The following is a 24,058-nucleotide window of genomic DNA, read 5'->3' as shown; positions in this document are numbered from 1 at the left end:
GCAGAAGAATTGAATTGCTACTTCAGATCTGTGTTCACTGGGGAAGACACAAGCAATCTCCCTGAGGTAACAGTGGCTGAAGGACCTGAACTGAAGGGAATTTATATTTGCCAGGAATTGGTGTTGGAGAGACTGTTAGGTCTGATGTTTGATAAGTTCCCGGGGCCTGATGGTCTACATCCCAGGGTACTGAAGGAGGTGGCTCGAGAAATCGTGGATGCGTTGGCGATTATTTTCCAGAGTTCGATAGATTCAGGATCAGTTCCTGCGGATTGGAAGGTGGCTAATGTTGTACCACTTTTTAAGAAAGGTGGGAGAGAGAAAGCAGGAAATTATAGACCAGTTAGTCTGACCTCAATGGTGGGAAAGATGCTGGAGTCAATTATAAATGATGGAATTACGACACATCTGGATAGTAGTAACAGGATAGGTCAGAGTCAGCATGGATTTATGAAGGGGAAATCATTCTTGACTAATCTTCTGGAATTTTTTGTGGATATAACTCTGAAGATGGATGAGGGAGATCCAGTAGATGTAGTGTACCTGGACTTTCAGAAAGCCTTTGATAAAATCCAACATAGGAGGTTCGTGAGCAAACTTAGGGCGCATGGTATTGGGGGCAAAGTACTGACTTGGATTGGAAATTGCTTGGCTGAGAGGAAACAAAGGGTAGTGATAAACGGCTCCATTTCGGAATGGCAGGCAGTGACCAGTGGGTTACCGCAGGGATCAGTGCTGATAAACAGCTCCATTTCGGAATGGCAGGCAGTGACCAGTGGGGTACCGAAGGGATCAGTGCTGGGACCGCAGCTTTTTACAATACATGTTAATGATATAGAAGATGGTATTAGCAATAACATTAGCAAATTTGCTGATGATACTAAGCTGGGTGGCAGGGTGAAATGTGAGGAGGATGTTAGGAGATTACAGGGTGACCTGGACAGGTTAGGTGAGTGGTCAGATGCAGTTTAATGTGGTTATCCACTTTGGTGGCAAGAACACGAAGGCAGATTACTACCTCAATGGAATCAATTTAGGTAAAGGGGCAGTACAAAGAGATCTGGGTGTTCTTGTACACCAGTTAATGAAGGTAAGCATGCAGGTACAGCAGGTAGTAAAGGCGGCTAATAGCATACTGACCTTCATAACAAGAGGGATTGAGTATAGAAGCAAAGAGGTTCTTCTACAGCTGTACAGGGCCCTGGCGAGACCACACCTACAGTACTGTGTGCAGTTCTGGTCTCCAAATTTGAGGAAAGACATTCTGGCTATTGAGGGAGTGCAGCGTAGGTTCACGAGGTCAATTCCTGGAATGGCGGGACTACCTTACGCTGAAAGACTGGAGCGACTGGGCTTGTACACCCTTGAGTTTAGAAGACTGAGGGGGGGGGAATCTGATTGAGACATAAGATTATTAAAGGATTGGACACTGTGGAGGCAGGAAACATGTTTCCGCTGATGGGTGAGTGCCGAACCAGAGGGCACAGCTTAAAAATATGGGGTAGACCATTTAGGACAGAGATGAGAAGAAACTTCTTCACCGAGAGTGGCGGCTGTGTGGAATGCTCTGCCCCAGAGGGCAGTGGAGGCTCAGTCTCTGGATTCATTTAAGAAAGAGTTGGATAGAGCTCTCAAAGATAGTGGAATCAAGGGTTATGGAGAGAAGGCAGGAACAGGGTATGATTAAGGATGATCAGCCATGATCATATTGAATAGTGGTGCTGGCTTGAAGGGCAGAATGACCTACTCCTGCACCTATTGTCTATGGTCTATTGTCTATTAAAACTAGTTAAGTACAGAAACCTGGTCTGTGTCTTCTGTTAACCTGGGTCTACCAGATAGCTAAATCGGGGGACAGAAACAGAAAATGCTGGAAAAACTCAGGAGGTCTGGCAGCATCTGTAGAAAAAAAGCAAAGTTAACATTTAACCCTTCTTCAGATTGTAGTTTGGGCACTTTGCTACAACTCAGAACAACTCAACTTCCAGCTACCCCAGTGGGGTGCAATTAAACAAATTTGCTGTCTTTGTTCTGAAAATCTTTCCAGTGATTGGACTTTCTACAAAACCTGCAATTTGATCCATTTGCAGGACATTTCCTTCTATAAACTCCAGTCATTTGCAGTTCCTGCACATCATTTTTATTGTGATTTCTCTGCCTCAACTCTACTGCCTGTCCCTTGACTTAATTGAAATGTAGCCATATATGGGTAATCAGCATCATGACTGCTTCTTGAGATTTTGTATTCTCTGGAAATGGCCACATGTAATATTCTAAGCCGATCCTTTCCAATTACGTTTTGTGGAACTTCAGGGCGTAGAGAGCCCTGAATGAATCAGTCTTACATATTTTATTGAATTCACTTTGATGAATATAATATTAAATCGCATTAAGTAGTTAACAGTTTTCCTGGTTCCTCCCTCAAACTTGGAAATACACATTGTTAAGCCAACTTTCCAGGTGCATTGATATGGACCCATGACTGTACATGAAATATCCCTTTTTCCATGCAAGAGTCTCTCAGACTTATCTTCATTTCTGTAAAAAGGTTAAGTTCATCCCATTTTAAATTCTTTACCAAGAACAGAAAAAAGTTAAATCTCCTAAATTACATTTGATTTTCCTTTCCAAAGGAAAGAATCTTCAGACTCTAGCAAAATAGTTAAACACCACCCTGAAGCGCACTTGATTAAGAGCACTAAGTAGTTAAAGATTTTCTGGCAGAGGATCCAAAGATTTTGGGCAGGTCAAATCCTCCTAAATCTTGCAAGAAGAGTTTCATCTTTACATTATGGCATTATGCACACAATTTCTGCAAAACAATGGCGAGCAAGATGAGTTGCTCTGTGGAAAGAAACTTACATTTTGGTAATGTCCTCACGATATTCCAAAATACACTCTAGGAAGTTAATTACTGCTATAGAAATGGTTACGCAGACCAGGGTACAGACAAGTGCTACACACAGTGCTACCTCACAGCACCAGGGACCTGGGTTCGATTCCCGCCTTGGGTGACTGTGTGGAGTTTGCACATTCTCCCAGTGTCTGCATGGGTTTCCTCTGGGTACTCCGGTTTCCTCTCACAATCCAAAGATGTGCAGGTTAGGTGAATTGGCCATGCTAAATTGCTCAGTGTTAGGTGCATTAGTCAGGGGTAAATTGTAGGGGAATGGGAATGGGAATGGGTCTGGTTGGGTTGCACTTCGGAGGGTAGATGTGGACTTATTGGGCCGATGGGTCTGTTTCCACACTAATCCAAAAATAGTATTGGATTTCTCAATTACATCTTGACATTGTCCGCAGTTCCAAAAATATATTTTCATAGGATCAATTTATAAAGCTGTAGTGTTTAAATTCTATTCTGTAAAGTGATATGTAAAAAATAAAATTTAACTGCAACCAATTTCACCAGTTTCACTAAAATACTATCATACAAAGCACCATACTAAGGACTAGAGTTGTACCATTTGTCAAAGATCTTACAATGCAACCACAAAGCTATTCTCATTTTGCAAAATTGGTATCTGGGATGGGGGTTTTGGAGATAGAGGAATTACATCACTAAACTAAATTTAAAAAAAAAATGAACTGTGGATGCTATAAATAAAAAAAAAGTTGCTGGAAAAGCTGAGCAGGTCTGACAGCATCTGTAAAGATAAAGCGAAAAGTTAATGTTTTGGGTCCGGTGGCCCTTCCTCAGAGTATCACTAAACCACACGACCTGTACACTTCATTGTGCAGTACCTTGTGTCCAGCAAAATATTTTTTAAAACATACAGCTTGTAAATGCCATTGTGCTGCATGGGGCAGCTTAGGAATAGAAAATCTGGAAAGGCAAATATGTGGCAATGTTTGCTCATGATACCTTAAGAAATGATACAGTATGCACTTCTATTGCTATTAAACTACAACAGTATTAAACATACAAACAGATACGATGAGTAGGCTATTCAGCCTTCGAGCCTGCTATGCCATTCAATATGATCACAGTTGATCATCCAACTTCGTACCCTGTCCTCACTTCTTCCTATACCTTTTGAACCTTTAAGCTCCATGAAATATATCTCAGGTCTTGAAAATATTCAATGGTGGTGAATTCCAAAGGCTCACCACTCTCTGGTTGAAGAAATGTTTCATCAAATGGACTGATATTCTTAAACTGCGACCCCTTGCTCATTGGAAACATCCTTCCTGTGCTTACCCGGTCCTGTTTTGACTTTTCAATGTTTCTATGACATTTCCACATTCATTCTTCTGAACGACAGTACAGTGAATATATTCCTAACTTGTCCCAGTTTCTCATCATAATCAGTCTTGGCTTCCCAAGAGGCCGTCAGATAAACCTTTGTTACACTTGACCATAGCCAGAACACCCTTCCTCCAAGGAGGCCAAAAATACATACAATACTTCAGGTATGGTTGCCCAAAGGCCCCGGACAATTATAGCAAGACAGTTCTGCTGCTGTACTTGAATGCTCTCACTGCACAGGCCAACACACAATTTGCCTTCGCCACTGTCTGCTGTACCTGTGTAGTTACTTTCAGCAACTGATGTACAAGGACATCCATATTTTGCTGAAACTAATCCTTTTCCAATCTATCACCTTACTGTTATGAAGGTGTAGGTGTGTCATCCCATTGCTCCCTCAATCAAAGCTCAGACACAGTATGGCTTTACCTCCATCTTTAGTCCAGGCCCTGGAGGGAGAGAGAACAATTGTCCATGTGCACATAGACGTGAGTTCAGTGTTCTCTGAAAAAGCAGTTTCTTAATGAATTATACAGTCATTTTACAGGAAGGAGCATCCAAATAAGGCAACATATTGATTGGGTGACCATTACAATCAGCAAGCATCAGTAAAGATTAAGCCATCTGCTGTTACACAATGAAAGTTCTTAACCTTAAATGGTTTCACATAATGAATACTTTTCACCTTGTTAACTGACCTTACATACTGAATGCTTTCAATATTGTTAAATGGCTCCACATAATGAACCTTTCTACCACTACCCTTGCCTCCAGCACCCCATAGTTAACTGCAGATTCTTATGATCGCAGTCATGCTCAGCTGAACTTCTTGTTTCACAAAGCTCAAAAAAACTTAACTCTTTTCCCAACCTACTTATAACTTAGGCACTTTCGCAGGTGTGTACTGTATCTTTAAGATAGAGGATGTTGGCAAGAACTGAAGTACAGAGTGTGCTGAACAATTTAAAATGTAAAATTTGAATGACAAATAGCTGGTGCTGTGTTGCCATGGTACAAAAACAAATTCAAAAATTCAGCCAGTTTAAATTATGCCCCAGAGATCAAAATCCAATCAAAATTTGAATTTAATGTTTCATGACATCAAACCAATTAAATGATCTGATGTTTTGGGATATAAAACTGGACATTTTCAACAGTTAGGGGGAAGAACTGCCAAGAACACCAATAAGTATAGCCTGCTAGCCGAATAGCTCTCTGAAAAGGTACCTGTCCATAAGAAACGTTGTGCAGAAGACTAAAGAAAGGCCAACCTAGAAAAATCTAGAGAGGAAAATCTACAAAGGTGAATCGACAAAGCTGACTCATTTTCAAAAGCAATTTTTTTGGAAATCTTAATCAGGTTATTTTTTACAAAAAGAAATTGGACCAGTATTGTAGAGTGGGAGGTAAAGGTTGGGTTTAAGAGGAAAGGAGTTGTAAATAGGTTTTGTTCTAATGTTATCTTTTGGACTTAAAGAATAAAATTGTTAATTTTTACTTTAAATAGTGAGATCTGGGATAGTTCTTTGCCTCTCGAAATTTAACAGACTACGGCGCAAAGTGAGCTTATCTGTGTGTCAGGTTTAAATTAGCAATTAGCCTTGATCAATGAGCCACAGTTGTTTTAATGACAATGTAAAACCTGCTGCAAAACTGATCTGGCCATAAAATGTGGAATATTGTTAAATGTTCAAATTATGATTGTTACTAGATATTTAAGATTGCCCTTTCACCTTGTGCCCAATGCAATCTTTATTTTACACCATGTAAAACTTCATGGAAGTGGTTTGATTAATCTTTCATTTTTGTTTGGCTGACTGAAAATTCTTCAACCAGATCATCTGCTTGACAGCTTAATGTCTTGAATGAAACTTGATATGGAGATACTGAATGAACAATGTTACAAGCAGAGAAAGATTCTCACCACCAGGGCACTAAATCTAGAAGCAAGACTCCTTGTAAGTCAGTGCTCAGTATTCTTGCAAATTCCAGACTAAAAATGAGGGGGAGGGATTAAGATTGTTCCCACATTGATCTTCAGCTAAGATTCCCAATGACAGATTAGAGTGAGGAAGTTATTTCAAGTTTTTGACAAGAAAAAAAAGACTGCAGATTACAGTGATGCATTAGGGCTAGACAATGATTTTACAGACAAGAATTTTACACCCATGTCAAGAATAGTAAATCTATTAGTGAGCCACTTGCATTTAGCACACTTTTCGCATTTAAGAGCGCCCTACATGCTATGATGAATCAGCAAAACTGGCCATTAACTTCAAGATATTAAAATTTGCCTTTTTCTCACTTATATGAAGTGTGACATCTTATCACAGCAGCAGCTACAAAAAAAAGTTCCAATTCACTGATCAGATTTCAAAACAAACCAAATTCAAAGAACACAGAAAAATATAGCACAGTACAGGCCCTTCGGCCCACGATGTTGTGCCAAGCATTTATCGTAATCCAAGATCAACCTAACCTACACACCCTTCAATTTACTGCCGTCCATGTGCTTGTTCAGCAGTCATTTAAAATGTCCCTAACGTCTGACTCTACCACCACTGCTGGCAGTGCATTCCATGCACCCACCACACTCTGCATAAAGAACCTACCTCTGACATTTCCCCTATACTTTCCTACAATTGCCATAAAATGACCCCTCATGACAGCCATTTCTATTCTGGGGAAAAGTCTCTGACTATTCACTATCCATGCCACTCATCTTGGAGACCTCTATCAGGTCACCTCTCCCGCTTCTTCACTGAGAAAATACCTAGCTCCCTCAACCTCTCTTCATAAGAGAAGCCCTCCAATCCAGACAGCATCCTGGTAAATCTCCTCTGCACCCTCTCTAAAGCATCTGCACACCCTTCCAGTAATGAGGCGACCAGAATTGGAAACAAAACTCCAAGTGTAGTCTAACCAGAGTTTTATAGAGCTGCAGCAAAACCTCGCGGCTCCCAAACTCACTCACTCTGCTAATGAAAGCCAAAACATTGTGTACGCCTTTTACCAACTTGGGTGGCAACTTTGAGGAATCTATGTACATGGACCCCAATATCCCACTGTCCCTCCACAATGCCAAGCATCTTGTCTTTAATCCTGTATTCAGGATTCAAATTCAATCTTCCAAGATAAATCACTTTGCATTTATCCAGGTTGAACTCCATCTGCCACTTCTTAGCCCAGCTCTGCATCCTGTCAATGTATTGTTGCAGCCCGCAACAGCCGTCGACACTATCTACAACACCACTGACCTTTGAGCCATTGGAAAACCTACGAAGTAATGGGCAAATAAAATAGAAAACTGTGTGGTCAACAACGCCTGTGTTAGTTTTCAGTCTTAGCAATCGATGTTTTGGTTTAGCATCACTAGTCAGTCAATCACAAACAAATGTTGTATCAAACATGATATAAAAAACCCTTGCACAATAAAGTGGCAGCTAGAATGTCAAGTGTCAGCAGGTGTATTTTCTTAAGAACCAGACAGAAAAAGCTTTAGACCAATAATCAAACTATTTAAGCACCAAAAACATTGAATTTAACACAGCAAGATTAATTTCTGAAGAACCACTGGGCTTGAAATGTTTACTGTTTCTCTCTGCACAGATGCTATCAGATCTGAATTTCTTCAGAAATTTCCAACCTTCTTTCAGATATTCAGCATCTGCAGTTTTATTGTTATAAATTTATTTACTTGGTTGTAGAAGCATCTTATGATGTTCAAACTAGTTTATGCACATTTAAAGTTGCTGAGTTATATAAGATTCCTTACAGAACAACAGGATATCTCAAAGCATTTTACTTTTAAAAACACTTTGTTGGCTATAAAATGACCAGTGTAATCAAGGAAATGCGGCAGCAATTTGCACAAAGGGATCAGGCAAACATGATCAGATACCATTATAATGTTTATTGTAGGATAAATATTGATTTAAAAAAACTGAGGAAGAACCAACTTGTATCGTAAGGTGCATTATGATCAGTATTCAAGACTTTGAAAGATTGAAAACATTAGTGAGTTACCAGGAGTGGGAGAGGGAGAAGAGAAAAGAAAATATTCTTGAATTTTCCTGCCCCCAAATGCAATGCAACAATTGCTGCAAACTTAATTTATTCTTCACCAAAGATGTAATTCAAACATGAAAGCTTATCTTATACCCTATGTAGTAACTGGTCAGTTGCGAATATGCTGGCAAAGGAACAAAAAGCTTCAGAACTCAAAACAGAAGAAGTTGGTAATCCTAAAATAATTAACAAAATTATAATGCAATTTCTCAATTTGTTTCAATAATGTCAGATTATCAGGCCATATATTTCAAACTGCTGCTTTTGTTCTGTGATTGACTGATCAGTATTGATGCAAACAAATTTCTCAAAAAAGGCACTGCTCACTGTGGTAGATGTGACCGGAAACAACATGAAATCTGCTAAAACGTCTTCTTTATAAAGCAAAGTGGAAGGAATCAAAAAACTCAATCATTGATGAATGCATCATTGAGAAACAATGCTAGTAGTGTATTTAGGAATAACATGGAACATCAGTGAGCATTGGCTAGCATGTCCTATTACATTAGTTTAGTTTGTACCATTCAAGTGAAGCGAAATTACTTTTGCGAAACAAAAGTAAACCAAACTGAGTTAGAATGATGTACCAATTTGAGCCAATTTACACAGACTCAAAATGTTAGAAATAACATAACATGTTGGCAGAGTACAGCTCTACTATGTATTTCAACTTCTTTTGTTCCTGCAAGTACTGTTTTCCTTTTTATTTGGTCAGTGTACAAGTAAAATATGTCTACACAGAAACCTAGCATTCTCAATTTTGATTTGAGCGGTATTGAGAATCTGGACATCTACCAATCACAGGTGAAATACAAAGTTTATTTTTCTGAAATTGAACCTAATATTTACAATTGGTTTCTTTAGTTTTCATTTTGGTTCTTCAAAATTTTGGATGCTCAAATTTTTTGATGTTCTCTACAACTATGTTGGGAAAAACCCAAGAGGTACAGATATTGTTTTTAAATGAAAAAAAGTAAAGTAAATATTGAACCTAATATATATAACTTCCAATCTTTATATTTAAAAATTAAATACTTAAACACATTGGCCGTATGATTATCAAGTATACTTTACAAATGTAAATTGTTCAAAACTTAAACAAGTTTATCCGTTAAAACACGCATTTCTTGTTTGGTAGATCGTAGTATATTTTGTTTGGTATATCAGAAAATAATTAAGTCAACTTTGCTGAGATTACAATTTCAACCAACAATAAAACTGGGTCACCAAAAATTAATTGAAAGTTGCAAGAATTGCAACACAAAAGGAAACTAACTGAATGGTAATTTCAAAACAGCTGCTGTTGGACGGCAGCCTGTGCACTTTGACCCTCATCATGCGGCCCTGCACTTTGAATCCATTCAGTAACTAGCAACCACAGAACTCAAAACTCAAATCTTTTGAAAGGCAGTGCACAATCTCTTGAACTATTTATCAATAGCCAATATATTCAGAGCAACACAGACCAAAAATCAAACAATGAAAATTCATTTTCAGTTTTTGAACATGTAATTACAAATAGGACCCATTTATACTCAGATGGACATTCTTTTCATATTCTAACTATGAGTTACCCCTCTCACATAACCGCAAACTGCTCAAATGTCCAATTGGATCATCATTCTTTGTGGAACCCTATTGCGCAAAGAGACTGTCACGTTTTCCTATATTACAACAGTCACTTCACTTCAAATAAAATCAATTATGAAACTTTTATGGATATTTTGAAATGTCAGTCTGAGATGAACCCAGACTGCTGACAACTTTGGCATGTTTGACAGATGGAATTCTGACCACATATCAGGTCCTTCACTAAGAATGCCAATTTCCAGCTCCATAGAATCACCCTACTCCACATCAGCAGCAAATTATCTGAGTCCTCAGTGATGGATTTGCTACCTCTAAACTTGATTATTTAAATTGTGTCATCAGCACTTTCATCTTTATTAATTTAGTTAATCCATCTCTACTGCCCATATAGAGTCAGATGTACAGCATGGAAACAGACCCTTATTACTGCTGCATCTTCATCCTTCCTTTCCTCTTCAAAAGGAAAAAAAAAATTGTCATCTCCCAACTGCACACTAATCTTTACGTTTGTATCCAGCATTCACATTTGTGCCGGTCAAAATTTCAAAAAAAAAGCTTATATCAAAAGAAAAATAAAATTATTCCACCTATTCTTTTTAATTCGTATATCAGTGGTTATCAAACCTTTTCCCCCCCCACTGTGACTCGATTTTGAGACTTGAAATTGTTGCGACCACTGTGTAAGAACCAAGAGGAGTGGGGTGGGAAAAAAGAGAGTCATAGAAACGTACAGCACAAAAACAGACCCTTCGGTCCAACTTGTCCATGCCGATCAGATGTCCCAACCCAATCTAGTCCCATCTGCCAGCACTCGGCCCATATCCCTCAAACCCCTTCCTATTCATATACCCACCCAGATGCCTTTTAAATATTGCAATTGTACCACTTCCTCCGGCAGCTCATTCCATACATGTACCACCCTCTGCGTGAAAACGTTGCCCCTTAAGTCTCTTATATCTTTCCCCTCTCACCCTAAACCTACGCCTTCTACTTCTGGACTCCCCCACCAGGGAAAACAGCCTCAGCCTATTCAAAATCCTGGAATCCAAAATCGCTCCAATCCTCCAACCCTGGCAACATCTCAAGTCTTTTCTGAACCTTTTCAAGTTTCACAACAAGTTTCCGATAGGAAGACGACCAGAACTACAAACAATATTCCAACAGTGGCTTAACCAATGTCCTGTGCAGCCTCAACATGACCTCCCAACTCCTGTATTCAGTACTCTGACCAATAAAGGAAAGCATACCAAACACCTTCTTCACTATCCTATCTACCTGTGACTCCACTTTCAAGGAGCTATGAACCTGCACTCCAAGGTCTCTTTGTTCAGCAACACTCCCTAGGACCTTACCATTAATTGCATAAGTCCTGCTCAGATTTGCTTTCCCAAAATGCAGCACCTCACATTTATCTACATTAAACTCCATCTGCCAGTTCTCAGCCCATTGGCCCATCTGATCAAGATTCTGTTGTAATCTGAGGTAACCCTCTTCACTGTTCACTACACCTCCAATTTTGGTGTCATCTGCAAACGTACTAACTATACCTCTCATGCTCACATCCACAACACGTATATAAAATGATGGTTAGTGGTAGACCCAGCACCGATCCTTGTGACACTCCACTGGTCACAGGCCACCAGTCTGAAAAACAATCCTCCAATACTACACTCCACTTGTCTTCTACTTTTGAGCCAATTCTGTATCCAAACGGCCAGTTCTCCATGTATTCCATGAGATATAACCTTGCTAACTAATCTCCTATGGGGAACATTGTCGAACCCCTTACTGAAGTCCATATAGATCACATCTCTCTATCTGCCCTCATCAACTATCTTTGTTACTTCAAGTTTGAGAGACATGGTTTCCCACACAAAGCCATGTTGACTATCCCTAATCAGGCCTTGCCTTTCCAAATACATCTATATCCTGTCCCTCAGGACTCCCTTAACAACTTGCCCACCACCGTCAGGCTCACTGGTCTACAGCTCTCTGGCTTGTCCTTACCACCTTTCTTAAACAGTGGCACCACATTAGCCAGCCTCCAGTCTTCTAGCACCTCGCCTGTGACTATCGGTAATACAAATATCTCAGCAAGAGGCCCAACCACTTCTCTAGCTTCCAACAGAGTTCTAGGGTACACCTGATCAAGTCCTAGGGATTTATCCACCTTTATGCATTTCAAGATATCCAACACTTCCTCCTCCGTAATATGGACATTTTTCCAAGATGTTACTATCTACTTCCCTACACTCTATATCTTCCAGGTCATTTTCCACAGTTAATACTAATGCAAAATATTTGTTTAGTATCTCCCCTATCTCCTGCAGCTCTATTCTCTCCTTAGTTACCCTTTTGTCCTTAATGTATTTGCAAAAACACTAAGAATTATCCTTAACCCTATTTGCCAAAGCTATCTCATGTCTCCTTTTTGTATACTCCTACTGCCTTTAAAGATTCATTCAATCTACTTGACATATGCTTCCTTATTTTTCTTAGCCAAACCCTCAATGTCTTTGGTCATCCAGCATTCCCTAAACCTAGCAGCCTTCCCTTTCACCCTGACAGGATGATATTGTCTCTGGACTCTCATTATCTCATTTCTGAAGGCTTCCTATTTTCCAGCCATCCCTTTACCTGCGAACATCTGTCCCCAATCAGTTTTTGAAAGTTCTTGCCTAATACCATCAAAATTGGCCTTTCTCCAATTTAGAACTTCAACTTTTAGATCTAGTCTCTTTGTCCATCACTATTTTAAAACTAATAGAATTATGGTCGCTGGCCCCAAAGTGTTCCCACACTGACATCCCAGTCACCTGCTCTGCTGTATTTTCCAAGAGTAGGTCCAGTTTTGCACCTTCTCCAGTAGGTAAAACCACATACTGAATCAGAAAATGTTCTTATACCCACTTAAATTCCTCTCCATCTAAATCCTTAACACTATGGCAGTCCCAGTCTGTGTTTGGAAAGTTAAAATCCCCTACCATAACTATTCTTACAGATAGCAGAGACCTCCTTATAAGTTTGTTTCTCAATTTCCCTCTGACTATTAGGGGGTCTATAATACAATCCTAATAAGGTGATCATCCCTTTCTTATTTCTCAGTTCCACCCAAATAACCTCCCCGGATGTATTTCCGGGAATATCCTCCTTCATTACAGCTGTAATGCTATTCCTTATCATAAACGCCACTCCCCCTCCTTTCTTGCCTCCCTTTCTGTAGCATATCCTGGAACATTAAGCTGCCAGTCCTGCCCATCCCTGAGCCATGTTTCTATAATTGCTATGATATCCCAGCTCCATGTTCCTAACCATGCAGAGTTCATCTGCCTTCCCTATTAGGCCCCTTGCATTGAAATAAATGCAGTTTAATTTAATCAGTCCCACCTTGTTTTCTGCTTTGTCCCTGCCTGTTTGACGCGCTTCTGTTCTCAACTGTACCAGTCTCATATTGACATCTTTCCTCACGACCCCACAGAGTCCCAACCCCCACCTTACTAGTTTAAATCCTCCCAAGCAGTTCTAGCAAGTCTCTCTGCCAGGATATTAGTCCCCTTTCCAATTTAGGTGCAATCCATCCTTCTTGTACAGGTCACTTCGACCCCAAAAGAGATTCCAATGATCCAAAAATGTGAATCCTTCTCCCATACACCAGCTCCTCAGCCATGCATTCATCTGCTCTATCCTCCTATTCCTGACTTCACTAGCTCGTAACACCGGGAATATTCCAGATATTACTGCTCTCGAGGACCTCCCTTTTAAATTCCTGCCTAACTCTAATCTCCCTTCAGAATCTCAACCTTTTCCCTCCCCTATATCATTAGTTCCAATGTGTACAATGACCTCCTGCTGGCCCCTATCCCCCTTGAGAACATTCTGCACCCTCTGAGACATCCTTGATCCTGGCACTAAAGAAACACACCATTCTGATTTTTCGCTGCTGGTCACAGAAACACCTGTCTGTACCTTGGACTTGAGTCCCCTAATAGAATTGATCTCTTGGAACCAGTCTCAATACCAGAAACTTGGCTGTTTGTGCTACATTCCCCTGAGAATCCATCACCCACTACATTTTCCAAAATAGCATACTTGTTTGAAATGGGGATAGGTACAGAAGACTCCTGCACTACTTGCCTATCTCGCTTACCTTTCCTGGAGTTAACCCATCTATGTGAATGTCTGCAACATTTTTTCCCTTCCTACAAGTGCCATCATCACATCCCCTTGCTCTTGTAAATTCCTCATTGCCTCTAACTCTCTCTCTCTCTCCAACCAATCCATTCGAACTGACAGGATTCACAGCCAACAGCATTTATTGCAGCTATAATCCTCAGGAACACAAACTCTCCCTAAACTCCCACATCTGACAAGAGCATATTCTACTAAGGGCCATTTTTGCCTCTTTCAATCTACAGACCCAGAAAACAGCATTCCTCTACACAACGCTGCTTCAGGTTAAATTAATACTTATGGCTTATACTTTAAAGTTTGAGGAAGAGTCTTTTGGTGCACAACAAAATTGTAATGACTCAGTCAAAATCGTGAAGGGCCGGTGCTGGCTTAGAGTCCATGATGCTAAAATTTCAACATTTGACCTCATTGGGGGGTCGTCTTAGGACACAGTTGATCTATCCTCAAGCAGGTTGGGATTGCTCACATCCAACTCCATTCTTGCTTAATTACTACTTTTCCTTTTCTTGCACTAATATCTTGGTGGTCCCTCAAAAAGTCCAACCCCAGTCCAGTTCTCAGCTATAGGCACCCCTCAAGGATATCCAAAATCACAGCATTAGTTTCCTCAAGTATGCTTAAGATATACTAATTGCCATGTCCCTCAATTCCTCTTCTGTTTTTAAGTGACCAGACTGCTTATCAATCTTCCAGTACTAGGTGATCATATATTCCCACCAATTAAATACAGGAAAGACAAACTATCTTCAAGTCCTGGTCCAAACTATGCACCAGCTACTGGCTACATCCATTATGGTGCTGCATTTAACTGGGTAAACGTGAGACTTATTTTCTTATCCAGTTTCTCAAGGGATTTAAACAAAAGCCTAAACTTTAAAATACGCAATCCATTACATAAGTGAGTAATTTATTTCTATCAAACTTACTCAAAACATGAAGATCAAAACTCACCTGCATTTATACAAAACTGCCAACTCAAGTAAAATGTTTTTCTACATAGGTGGGTCGAAGTGTGGAAACAGGCCCTAAGCACAACCTACCCAGACCCATTCCCTTACATTTACCCCTTCACCTAACACTATGGGCAACTTAGCATGGCCAATTCACCTAACCTGCACATTGTTGGACTCTAGGAGGAAACCAGAGCACCCGGAGGAAACCCACACAGACACGGGGAGAATGTGCAAACACCACACAGTCAGTCGCCTGACACGGGAATTGAACCCGGGTCTCTGGCGCGGTGAGGCAGCAGTGCTAACCACTGTGCAACCCATTTCAGGTAGCATAAGCAATTCTGTACAATTATAGCACTTAAAGCCTTAAACATAAAAGCAGCCCTTAGGAACAGGTTTTATGCATGGGATTTTAATTCCTTAATGGAATTCCTCAAAACTGAGTCTCTTAAAAAAGGTAAACAACATTAATACTGATTTATCATCTAAACTAAAATAACAGCACTGACTCTTTCGATGAAGTAATTTCCTTCTAAAAACCCTGAGAAAAGATGGAAACAAAGGTACATAAACTGCTCATACCTCATAGGGCAGTACAGTGGCACAGTAGTTAACACTGCTGCCTCACAGCGCCAGGGTCCCGGGTTTAATTCCAGCCTTGGGCAACTGTCTGTGTGGAGTTTGCACATTCTCCCAGTGTCTGCGTGTGTTTCCTCCCGCAATCCAAAGATGTGCAGGTCAGGTGAATTGGCCATGCTAAATTGCACCTAGTGTTAAGTGCATTAGTCAGAGGGAAATGGGTCTGGGTGGGTTACTCTTCTGAGGGTTGGTGTGGACTTGTTGGGCCAAAGGGCCTGTTTCTACAATATAGGGAATCTAATCTAACCCCCCACACACTTTCATTCCTGCTTGCTTTTCTACTCATTTGCTTTGACCAACTTTTATCTGTACTTTCTCCAGTGGCCATACAAACTTTTTTGTATTATAAAATCATTTCAAAGAACAGCAATGCAACAGTCATAGCACCTTCGACTACAGCATCCAGCTACACTTCCCTTGCTGATCAATCCCACCTAGTCAAACTCTAAAACAACCAATGCCACACACACACTTCACTAAATCATCATAGTTCAGACATGCTGTCATTCTGATCCCTTGATACTGCTTTTTTTTTAAAACAAACAGAACCCTGGACATTCAAAACCTGAATCCTTCATACTACTGTTCCAGTTTTAAGCTGGAAGATCTTGCATCTTAATACTTACCATAAGCCAATACCTTTCTTATTTCATATTCATAAGATGTGTAGGCAAACCTTCCAGTCACTTTAAAATGCAATTAACTGAAACCACTTTTCTACTATCTCCTTGTGTATTATATTGGCTCTTGTTTGAGTAATCTCCTGTATTTACAGACTTCAAATATTATTTATCTATTCAGAATGTTCTCAAGCAAAATTAGTGATAACAAAAAAAAATGTATAATTAGGCATTACATACATACTTTCCTGTTCAGACCTTCAATTAAAGAAATGTCTGCCTAGTCAAGTGTTGGCTTGCCTGCAAAAGTAGTCCTTTGCATTTGACACAAGAAAGATGTCCTTAAAGCAGGGAAAATGTAACACGTCCCTCTGACATTAGAGAATGGCTGAACCACACAGTAAGAATTTAACATTAATTTAAAACAAATTATTAAAGAGTTCACCTAATCTTGAGCCCAAATTTTCCAATATGCATAGAAATTATACAGTATACACAGTAATAAAATGTTCTACCTGCAGAACAACTTTAGTTGGCTTGACAATTAGTTTTGAACAAGATAATCCATTCCTTTTTCTCCATCTTCAGTTATACATAACATTAAGCTCAAACAGTTCGCAAACTATGCATTTTACTTTCAAAATTTTTTGCATCTAAGTAAATGCAAACCAAATTGCAAAACAAACATTCTAGGTCTCAATATTTTAAAATTTTAATCATGTCCAAAACAGCTCTTTTGTTTTTAAGTATTTAGTTGTACTAAAATTAGAAGAAAGAATTTAAGAACTGGAAACAGCTGGAATCGTGATTTTATGGAGTACTCAATAGCATCAGAATAGAAACAGTAGTCATTTCAAGTTCAAGTTCACAGTCTTAAATAACCAGCTATATTAGGATACCCTTGGGTACAATGTTTCTCAAGATAAACAAACCTGAATTAATCGTGTGAACTATAATCACACTGACAAGCTAATGTAGTGTCTTTCCAATTACTACGTTATTTTATTTTCATATTTTATATCTTATTGTGTTGTTTTCACTCATTAATAATTTACAACCTATGAGTAATGCCAAAATTGTACTTTTCACCTGAGTTAGAACAATGGAATGGACCCCAAAAATGAAGCTGCACGGACACCCCAGTGCAATGCTGAAAAAGCAGTGACAGTAAGAAAGCTTTGACACATTTATGGTAGATAAAAGTACAAGCCCTTTTTTTTCCCCCAAAATGATCTAATAAGAGAGGGAATAGCCCTTTTAAAAAATATTCTCATGATTCAAAAATATTGCAGCTCTTACAGGTTAACTGGAAAAGATTTGTGCAATGCATAATACTGACATCATACGACAGAAACATTAGGATAGGTTTTGTGTGATGTAATGTAAATGTTTCATTTGGCACTCTGCAGATTTTTAGAATCAGAAAGGATATTGCTTCAGAAAAATTCCCAACAAAAAAATCAAAAGTACTGGCTAATTCAGGTTTCCTACTTTTATTACACAAGTTTCCACCTACAACATAGTTAACAGTAGCCTGTAATGACACTGGTTTACCAACTTACAACGAGAAACACAACACGAAATACAATGCTGCGGCTTCAGAACTATTATGTGGCAAGAAAACAGCTGTTCTTCCAGTTATAATACAGCACTCACAAATAAGGGTTAGGAATAACACAGACCCGATGGTAAATCTATTATCAAATATTATGCAGCCACGCCCGTACGTTCAAACCTCAGCACCAGGTAAAACAAGGTTAAAAGAATCTACCAAGCAGTTAAACAAGATCATTTCTTCTAGACTAATAAAAATAGCAGAACATGTGGAGAATCAAACAATCTTGGCAAACAATTCCAGGTTTTATCTGCACAAGCTTGAACTAAACAACAACAAAATGTTAACCGAGCAAGCATTAAAAAAATCTTTCCAACTTTGGGTGGCTTAGCGATTAGTATTGCTGCCTCACAACGTCAGGGACCCGGGTTCGAGTCGTGCGAATGTCGATGTGGAGTTTGCACATTCGCCCTGTGTTTACGTGCGTTTCCTCCCACAGTGCAAAAATGTGCAGATTAGTTAGATTGGCTATGTTAGAGTGCCCATTGTGTCCTGGGATGTGCAGGCTAGGTGGATTAGCCAGGGAACTGTAGGGCTTCAGGGATTGGATCGGGACGCACTTCCAAGGGTCAGCGTGAACTCGGTGGACCGAATGGCCATGGGGATTCTGTGGTTCTAACTTCGCTCTGAACCCAACGCAGCTTTTGAGTGCGTTCACGGGATTCCCTTGTGATGCTTGCAGGGAAGCTGAGGCCAACAGAATGGAATTCGATTTTTTTTAAAAAATCAATTCGTTTCCTTTATTTGCCAACATCTGCTCAGGACACGATTTTCATGTCCTTTCCAACGAAAAAGCCGACGCGTGAACTAAAAATATGAGCGGAAAAAAACCAAAAAGCGTTTTTGCGTCCACCTGTCTTGACAATTCTGGTGGGTTAGCATCAAGCAGGAGCTTTACCCCGACTTGTTGCTTGGCGATGAAGCAAGGAGACATGTTGCATGCAGCCGAGCAAAGACAAGACAATGTCCGTCGCGGTTGGGGGAGGGGGAGGTGAGGGGGGGAAAATAACTGACCCGTCTCGGACTCGCTCGCGCTGCCGCGTGCTCTCCCCGTTTCCTAGGACCAATCACTATGACGTGGGCAACAGGCCGCTCGCGACCAACGGCCCCGGCCACAGGTGCGTCCCCGCACATAAACAACCACCTCCGCCCCACCCTCCACCACCTCCCGACAAAAAGAAAAAAAAGCCCTCCTCCTTTCCTTTCCTTTCCTCACCCCTCCCCACGAAACTCCCCTTCACCACATCCCATCCTGCGAACAACTTACGTACCACCGACACCATCGCCACCGTCCACTCTGGATGCGACTCCCTCCGCCTCCGCCATTGCTCCTGACGTCAGCAGCAGGCGAACCCACCTTGGGGCGGCGGGAAGTTCAACCAGCGGGAAGTCAGGCCCCGCCCTCCTCTGAGCCAGGTAACAGAGACACAGGTTGGTGCATAGAGGCCAGCAGCAGGTAACACAGCTGAGATGCACGTACTATACAAAATACATCAGCGACAGGTCACACAGCTCTTGGTAACAGCTGCTGTTACATAAATACATCATAAAAGAGGTGATGGATAACCGCGATCATTGCGCAAAATAAGCATATCGGATAACGATCATACGTCTGCAGACAGACAAAGGACAAATGTTGCAAAAGTGCCTCATTAACGTTACAACGGGTGTTAGTTATTAATATATAATTAGCGAGTCATGGAGCTGAACGGAAGCAAACGGTAATTCGGATACAGAATAAATTACACAAGAGCTACAAATCATTATCAAGGAATTGTAGTGCATTTCCATCGTTGGTGCGCGGTTTCACTGATAAATTTGTTTAATAATCATAATTGTACTGGCACCGTGTTGTTTGCACGAACAGGATCTCTGTACCAGAGGTGTCCGATAACCTACCCACTCTCCCCGGAAAGAAAAACGCGTTCAAATGTTCTGATAAAAGATCGTCGAGCTAAAGCCTTAACTCACTGCCTCTCGGCGGATATTACCTGACTTGGAGTGTCTTGTTAAAGTGCAGGATGTCTTTCGGCCCATCGTTGCGGCTCACCGAAATATTTCCAACCTTTTCAGTTTCTTTTCCAGAATTGTTTACAGACATCAAATAGATTCCTGAATGAGCTCTGAACTGTTATTTCTGATTGGTTCGATGATAAAAATGATCAAAGACATTCTACTGAAAATGCATGACTCGTGTTTAGAGTTTCTCGCGCATTTACTGGTAAACATTCGATACTAAACGTAACTTAGACATAAAAACCAAATACTTCAATTTGGATAATTTAGTCGTTTAGATGGAGATGAACCAAAGGAATAATAAAAATCAGAACTTCATCATGAACTTATTACTATGCGGCACAGGTCGGAAATAAGAAGTATAGCTTCGCAAGAAAATAAAGATATGGCATTTTTATCCTTGTTTTTCACGATCTCGGGACCGCCTAAAACCTTTTGAAGCCAATTACACACCTTTGAACTACATCATGATCACTGTTTTAATGTGAAAAGCAAAGAGACAAAATCTGAATTAGACCATTTCAGAATAATGTCAGGAAGCACTTCTCCACAAAACGGGTAGTGAAAATCTGAACAGCTTTCTCTCAGAACATTGTTAATGCTGGTCGAATTGAAAATTGTAAAACTGAAATCGATAGATTTTCTGTTAAGGAAATAGGTTACTGAACCAGGTAGGCATAAGGAGTGGAATTACAGATCAGCCAATATCTAATTGAGTGGAAAAGCAGATTTGTGAAACTGAATAGCCTACTCTTAGTCCTATATTCCTGAAGGGGTTGAACTTAAGTATAAAAAAAACTTGGGTTATAAATTGGGCTGTTGGTCTGTTTTTTAGGCACCACGAGAGCCCTTAGAACTCCAAAGTGATATCTGAAGTGCATATTAACCTTTCTGAGGAAGTTATTCTGGATGCCATACTGGTGAAGACTAAAGGGTGCTTCAATCAATGTTCATTGTATGTATGCACAGCAGACAGATCTTATGGTTCTATGAGTTATGTGTTATTTGTTTTCACAAATAGCTACAAAGATATGGTAAAAAGTGTTCTGTTGCCACAATCCAGCTCCATTTTGAGTTACAGAAAGAATAAAAAGAGATTACATAAATAGAATTAATCTTCTGTACACGGGGTCTTCAAATACAGCCGCGGGCCCCTGTAAGCTCACTGCAATGATACTAGCAATACCATTTTGGAGCTCAATGCCCTACTAAAAGGCCTTTATTAATTTGCATAGCTGATGTACATTCAGCAACAGAAAGGATTCCACCAATACGATTTAAAGTGATAATGATCTACTTACACCTTTATTGTTGATTGATTTCTTCTGGACATTTTTATGACTACAAGTGGGTTGTTTGTATATAGATCTTTCCAGTTGCAAAACTTTGTAGGAAATGGGATGGCAGTTGTTGAGGCATTTTTGCTGACTTCAAGGGTTTTGCACAAACCAATTGCTCCTATATATTAGCGCATCAGTAGGCATCCTCCATACAATATGATTAAAAGAATAAAGTGAGACCAGAAAGGACAAGATAAATGACAATGGAAACTGAAAGAGGTTGAAACTGTATCTATCAAAAGTGTTCAGGCAGGAATACTCTTACCGGAACCTCTCTTACCTGAGAAATAATGCATGAAAGGTCTGCAATTCAGTATGGATGTCCTCACTGAAATCTGCCACCTTCTGAAACTGCAACTTCAAAACAAGGAAGGACCCCTTAGTTGCTAGACCATTTCCAGGCAAGTTGACTTTGCGTGGCATCACTTACGTTATTGCTTGTTTCGCAGTGCCTTTCAGACATTGAATCATGGTTGGTCTACAAACGTACATGATGTGGAGGGCCAGTGTTCGTTTACTTTCAAATAAACCTGTTCGACTATAACCTGGTGTTGTGTGATTACAAATGTACAATAAGCACACTGTAAACAAAATCTGTATTCAATACAACTCAGTATTCAGTTGGTGTTGAACTCCCTTCATGCTCTATGGTATTGACTCCAGGCTTTCGAATTCACCAAGCATTCCAGAATGCATATCTAGCAGCATTCTTCTGTTGACTGCCTCATTAAAAGGCGTGTCTGAACCATCTGCAACGGAATCTGTATTCTACCTTGCCCTTTGGCAAGCTGCTTTCCTTTTCCGGTCTGCACTGGATACTGCCCATTTTGCCTAGCATCCCCTTACATGCATGTCCTGTCTCTAATCTATTCCCTTGGTTATTTGGGCAACGTCAGTGTTCGAATGGATGACTGTGACTATCCAATCAAGAAACAGTGCCGTGTCGTCAGTTTTTTGGCATTCCATTTCAGCTACAGTTGATAAAGCGTGGCGCTGGAAAAGGTACAACAGATCAAGCAGCAACCGAGAAGCAAGAGAGTCGATATTTCGGATAGGACCTTTTCCAGCGCCATGCTTTATCAATTCTGCTGGAGAGTCCTCACTGTCTCCCTAATTCCATTGTTACGAGTCTAGTTTGCATCTCTGCGAGACAACAGCCAAAGAGAAAGATTGTCGTGTGAGGTTTGTGGTTTTGAAATGGGAGTAAGAAATATGTTGTGTGCACCTTAAAGAATTTAGGGACATGGCATGAAGGGAAAGTGAATTGTGAGAAACTAGGCTAGGTTTGAGGAGACCGTCACATTTAATGGTTTCTTCTGTGCTGCTATGCGTAGCCTCAGCACTGGGGCTTCCAATAGTGACCAGCACCATCTCCTCCACGGGGGTTAGGAAATGGATGTACATCTCTTGCCATCCAGTTAGCCCCTACTCCACGATGTTCTACAGGAAAGGGTGAAGTGCACCAGCAGATACAGTGCAATCTGGTTGGTTGATGAGACTGTTAAGGTTGAATAGTGGTGAGTGTTATGTAAGATGTAGTTGTAGTTGGAGCCTCACAAAATTGTGATAGTGTGGTGAAGCATATGATAATTACCTTACCGCCAGTATTTTCTGAAGAGTAGTCATCCAGAAGGGAAACCAGTAAAGTTAGCTAATGAGACATACTGGTCCGATTCATCTTATACACGTACTTCAAAATTGAGGTCCAATAGGAACAGTTTGTTCATTTCCAGGTACTGCTGTGTCTTTTTGAAATGCAGGAAACACGAGCTAATTGTGTACACTACAAACTGCCATAAAGAACAAGACATAATGATCTAAGAACCTGTTTTGGTAATGTTGGTTGAGGAATAAATGTTGGCAAATACTCTGAGGCTTATTCTTCGAGACAATGCCTTGTGATGCTCCATGTAAATAATCGCCCCAAAATTAAATGATCACCCCAGTTACTCTGGCAGCATCCTGGAGACCTTTCACCCATTTTGTGAGAGTACCAGTCATTCCAAATCTGTTCCTAGCTTTTGCAGAATTAGGAAATCTTTACCCAGCAAGGGTTGCGGCAGAGAAATGCCTTTTAAGTTGGTTTTGAGCCTTACACATGATAAAACCCAGAAATAGAAGCAGATAACTTGCAGTACATATGCTGGATAAAGAACTATTACAAAATAGTCATTTTTTTCACCTGACTTGGTGCACTGAAGGATGAGCACAATTCATAATTTGAAAGTATCTGGTTCCAAGATATTAGAGACAAAAAAACCTTGCAGATGCTGGAATTCAAGGTAGACAAGCAGGATAAAAGCAAATTACCGCAGATGCTGGAATCTGAAACCAAAAGAGAAAATGCTGGAAAATCTCAGCAGGTCTGGCAGCATCTGTAAGGAGAGAAAAGAGCTGACATTTAGAGTCTAACTGACTTGACAAAGGGACAGTTAGACTCGAAACGTCAGCTCTTTTCTCTCCTTACAGATGCTGCCAGACCTGCTGAGATTTTCCAGCATTTTCTCTTTTGGTAGACAAGGAGGAGTCTGGAAGAACGCAGCAAGCCAGGCAGCATCAGGAGGTGGAGAAGTTGACATTTCAGGTGTAATCCTTCTTCAGGAGGAGGGTGGGTGTGGGGGGAGCTGCAGATAAAGGGGGTGGTTGGGGCAGGATGGTGAAGTGGGGATAGGTGAAGGCAGATACAGAGTATGACCTGGTTGGTCAATAGGAGGAATGACTCCAGCAGCTGACTGGGAGGAGTGGAAGGGAGAGGGAGGGGCTGGGAAGGGGGTCAG

General features: G+C 40.4%; 1 protein-coding gene across 2 annotated transcripts in view; it reads right to left on the bottom strand.

Annotated features, from left to right (window-relative positions):
- Window positions 1-19,309, bottom strand: part of LOC122547353 (ensconsin-like) — a 146,357-nt gene extending 127,048 nt beyond the window's left edge. Inside the window, exon 1 of one of the 2 annotated variants that reach the window (XM_043685998.1) lies at window positions 19,197-19,309. In XM_043685998.1, coding sequence (XP_043541933.1) covers window positions 19,197-19,251 — 55 coding nt within the window. In that variant the 5' untranslated portion in view covers window positions 19,252-19,309. Of the gene's footprint in view, window positions 1-19,192 lie in introns of both variants that reach the window. The other variant, XM_043686012.1, reaches the window with a different exon arrangement.
- Between the last annotated feature and the right edge of the window lie 4,749 nt (window positions 19,310-24,058).

The sequence above is a fragment of the Chiloscyllium plagiosum genome, chromosome 3 (genome assembly GCF_004010195.1).
Source record: "Chiloscyllium plagiosum isolate BGI_BamShark_2017 chromosome 3, ASM401019v2, whole genome shotgun sequence".
Taxonomy (NCBI): domain Eukaryota; kingdom Metazoa; phylum Chordata; class Chondrichthyes; order Orectolobiformes; family Hemiscylliidae; genus Chiloscyllium; species Chiloscyllium plagiosum.
Note: the sequence above shows the minus strand (reverse complement) of the source record. Positions and strands in the feature narration are given on the sequence as shown.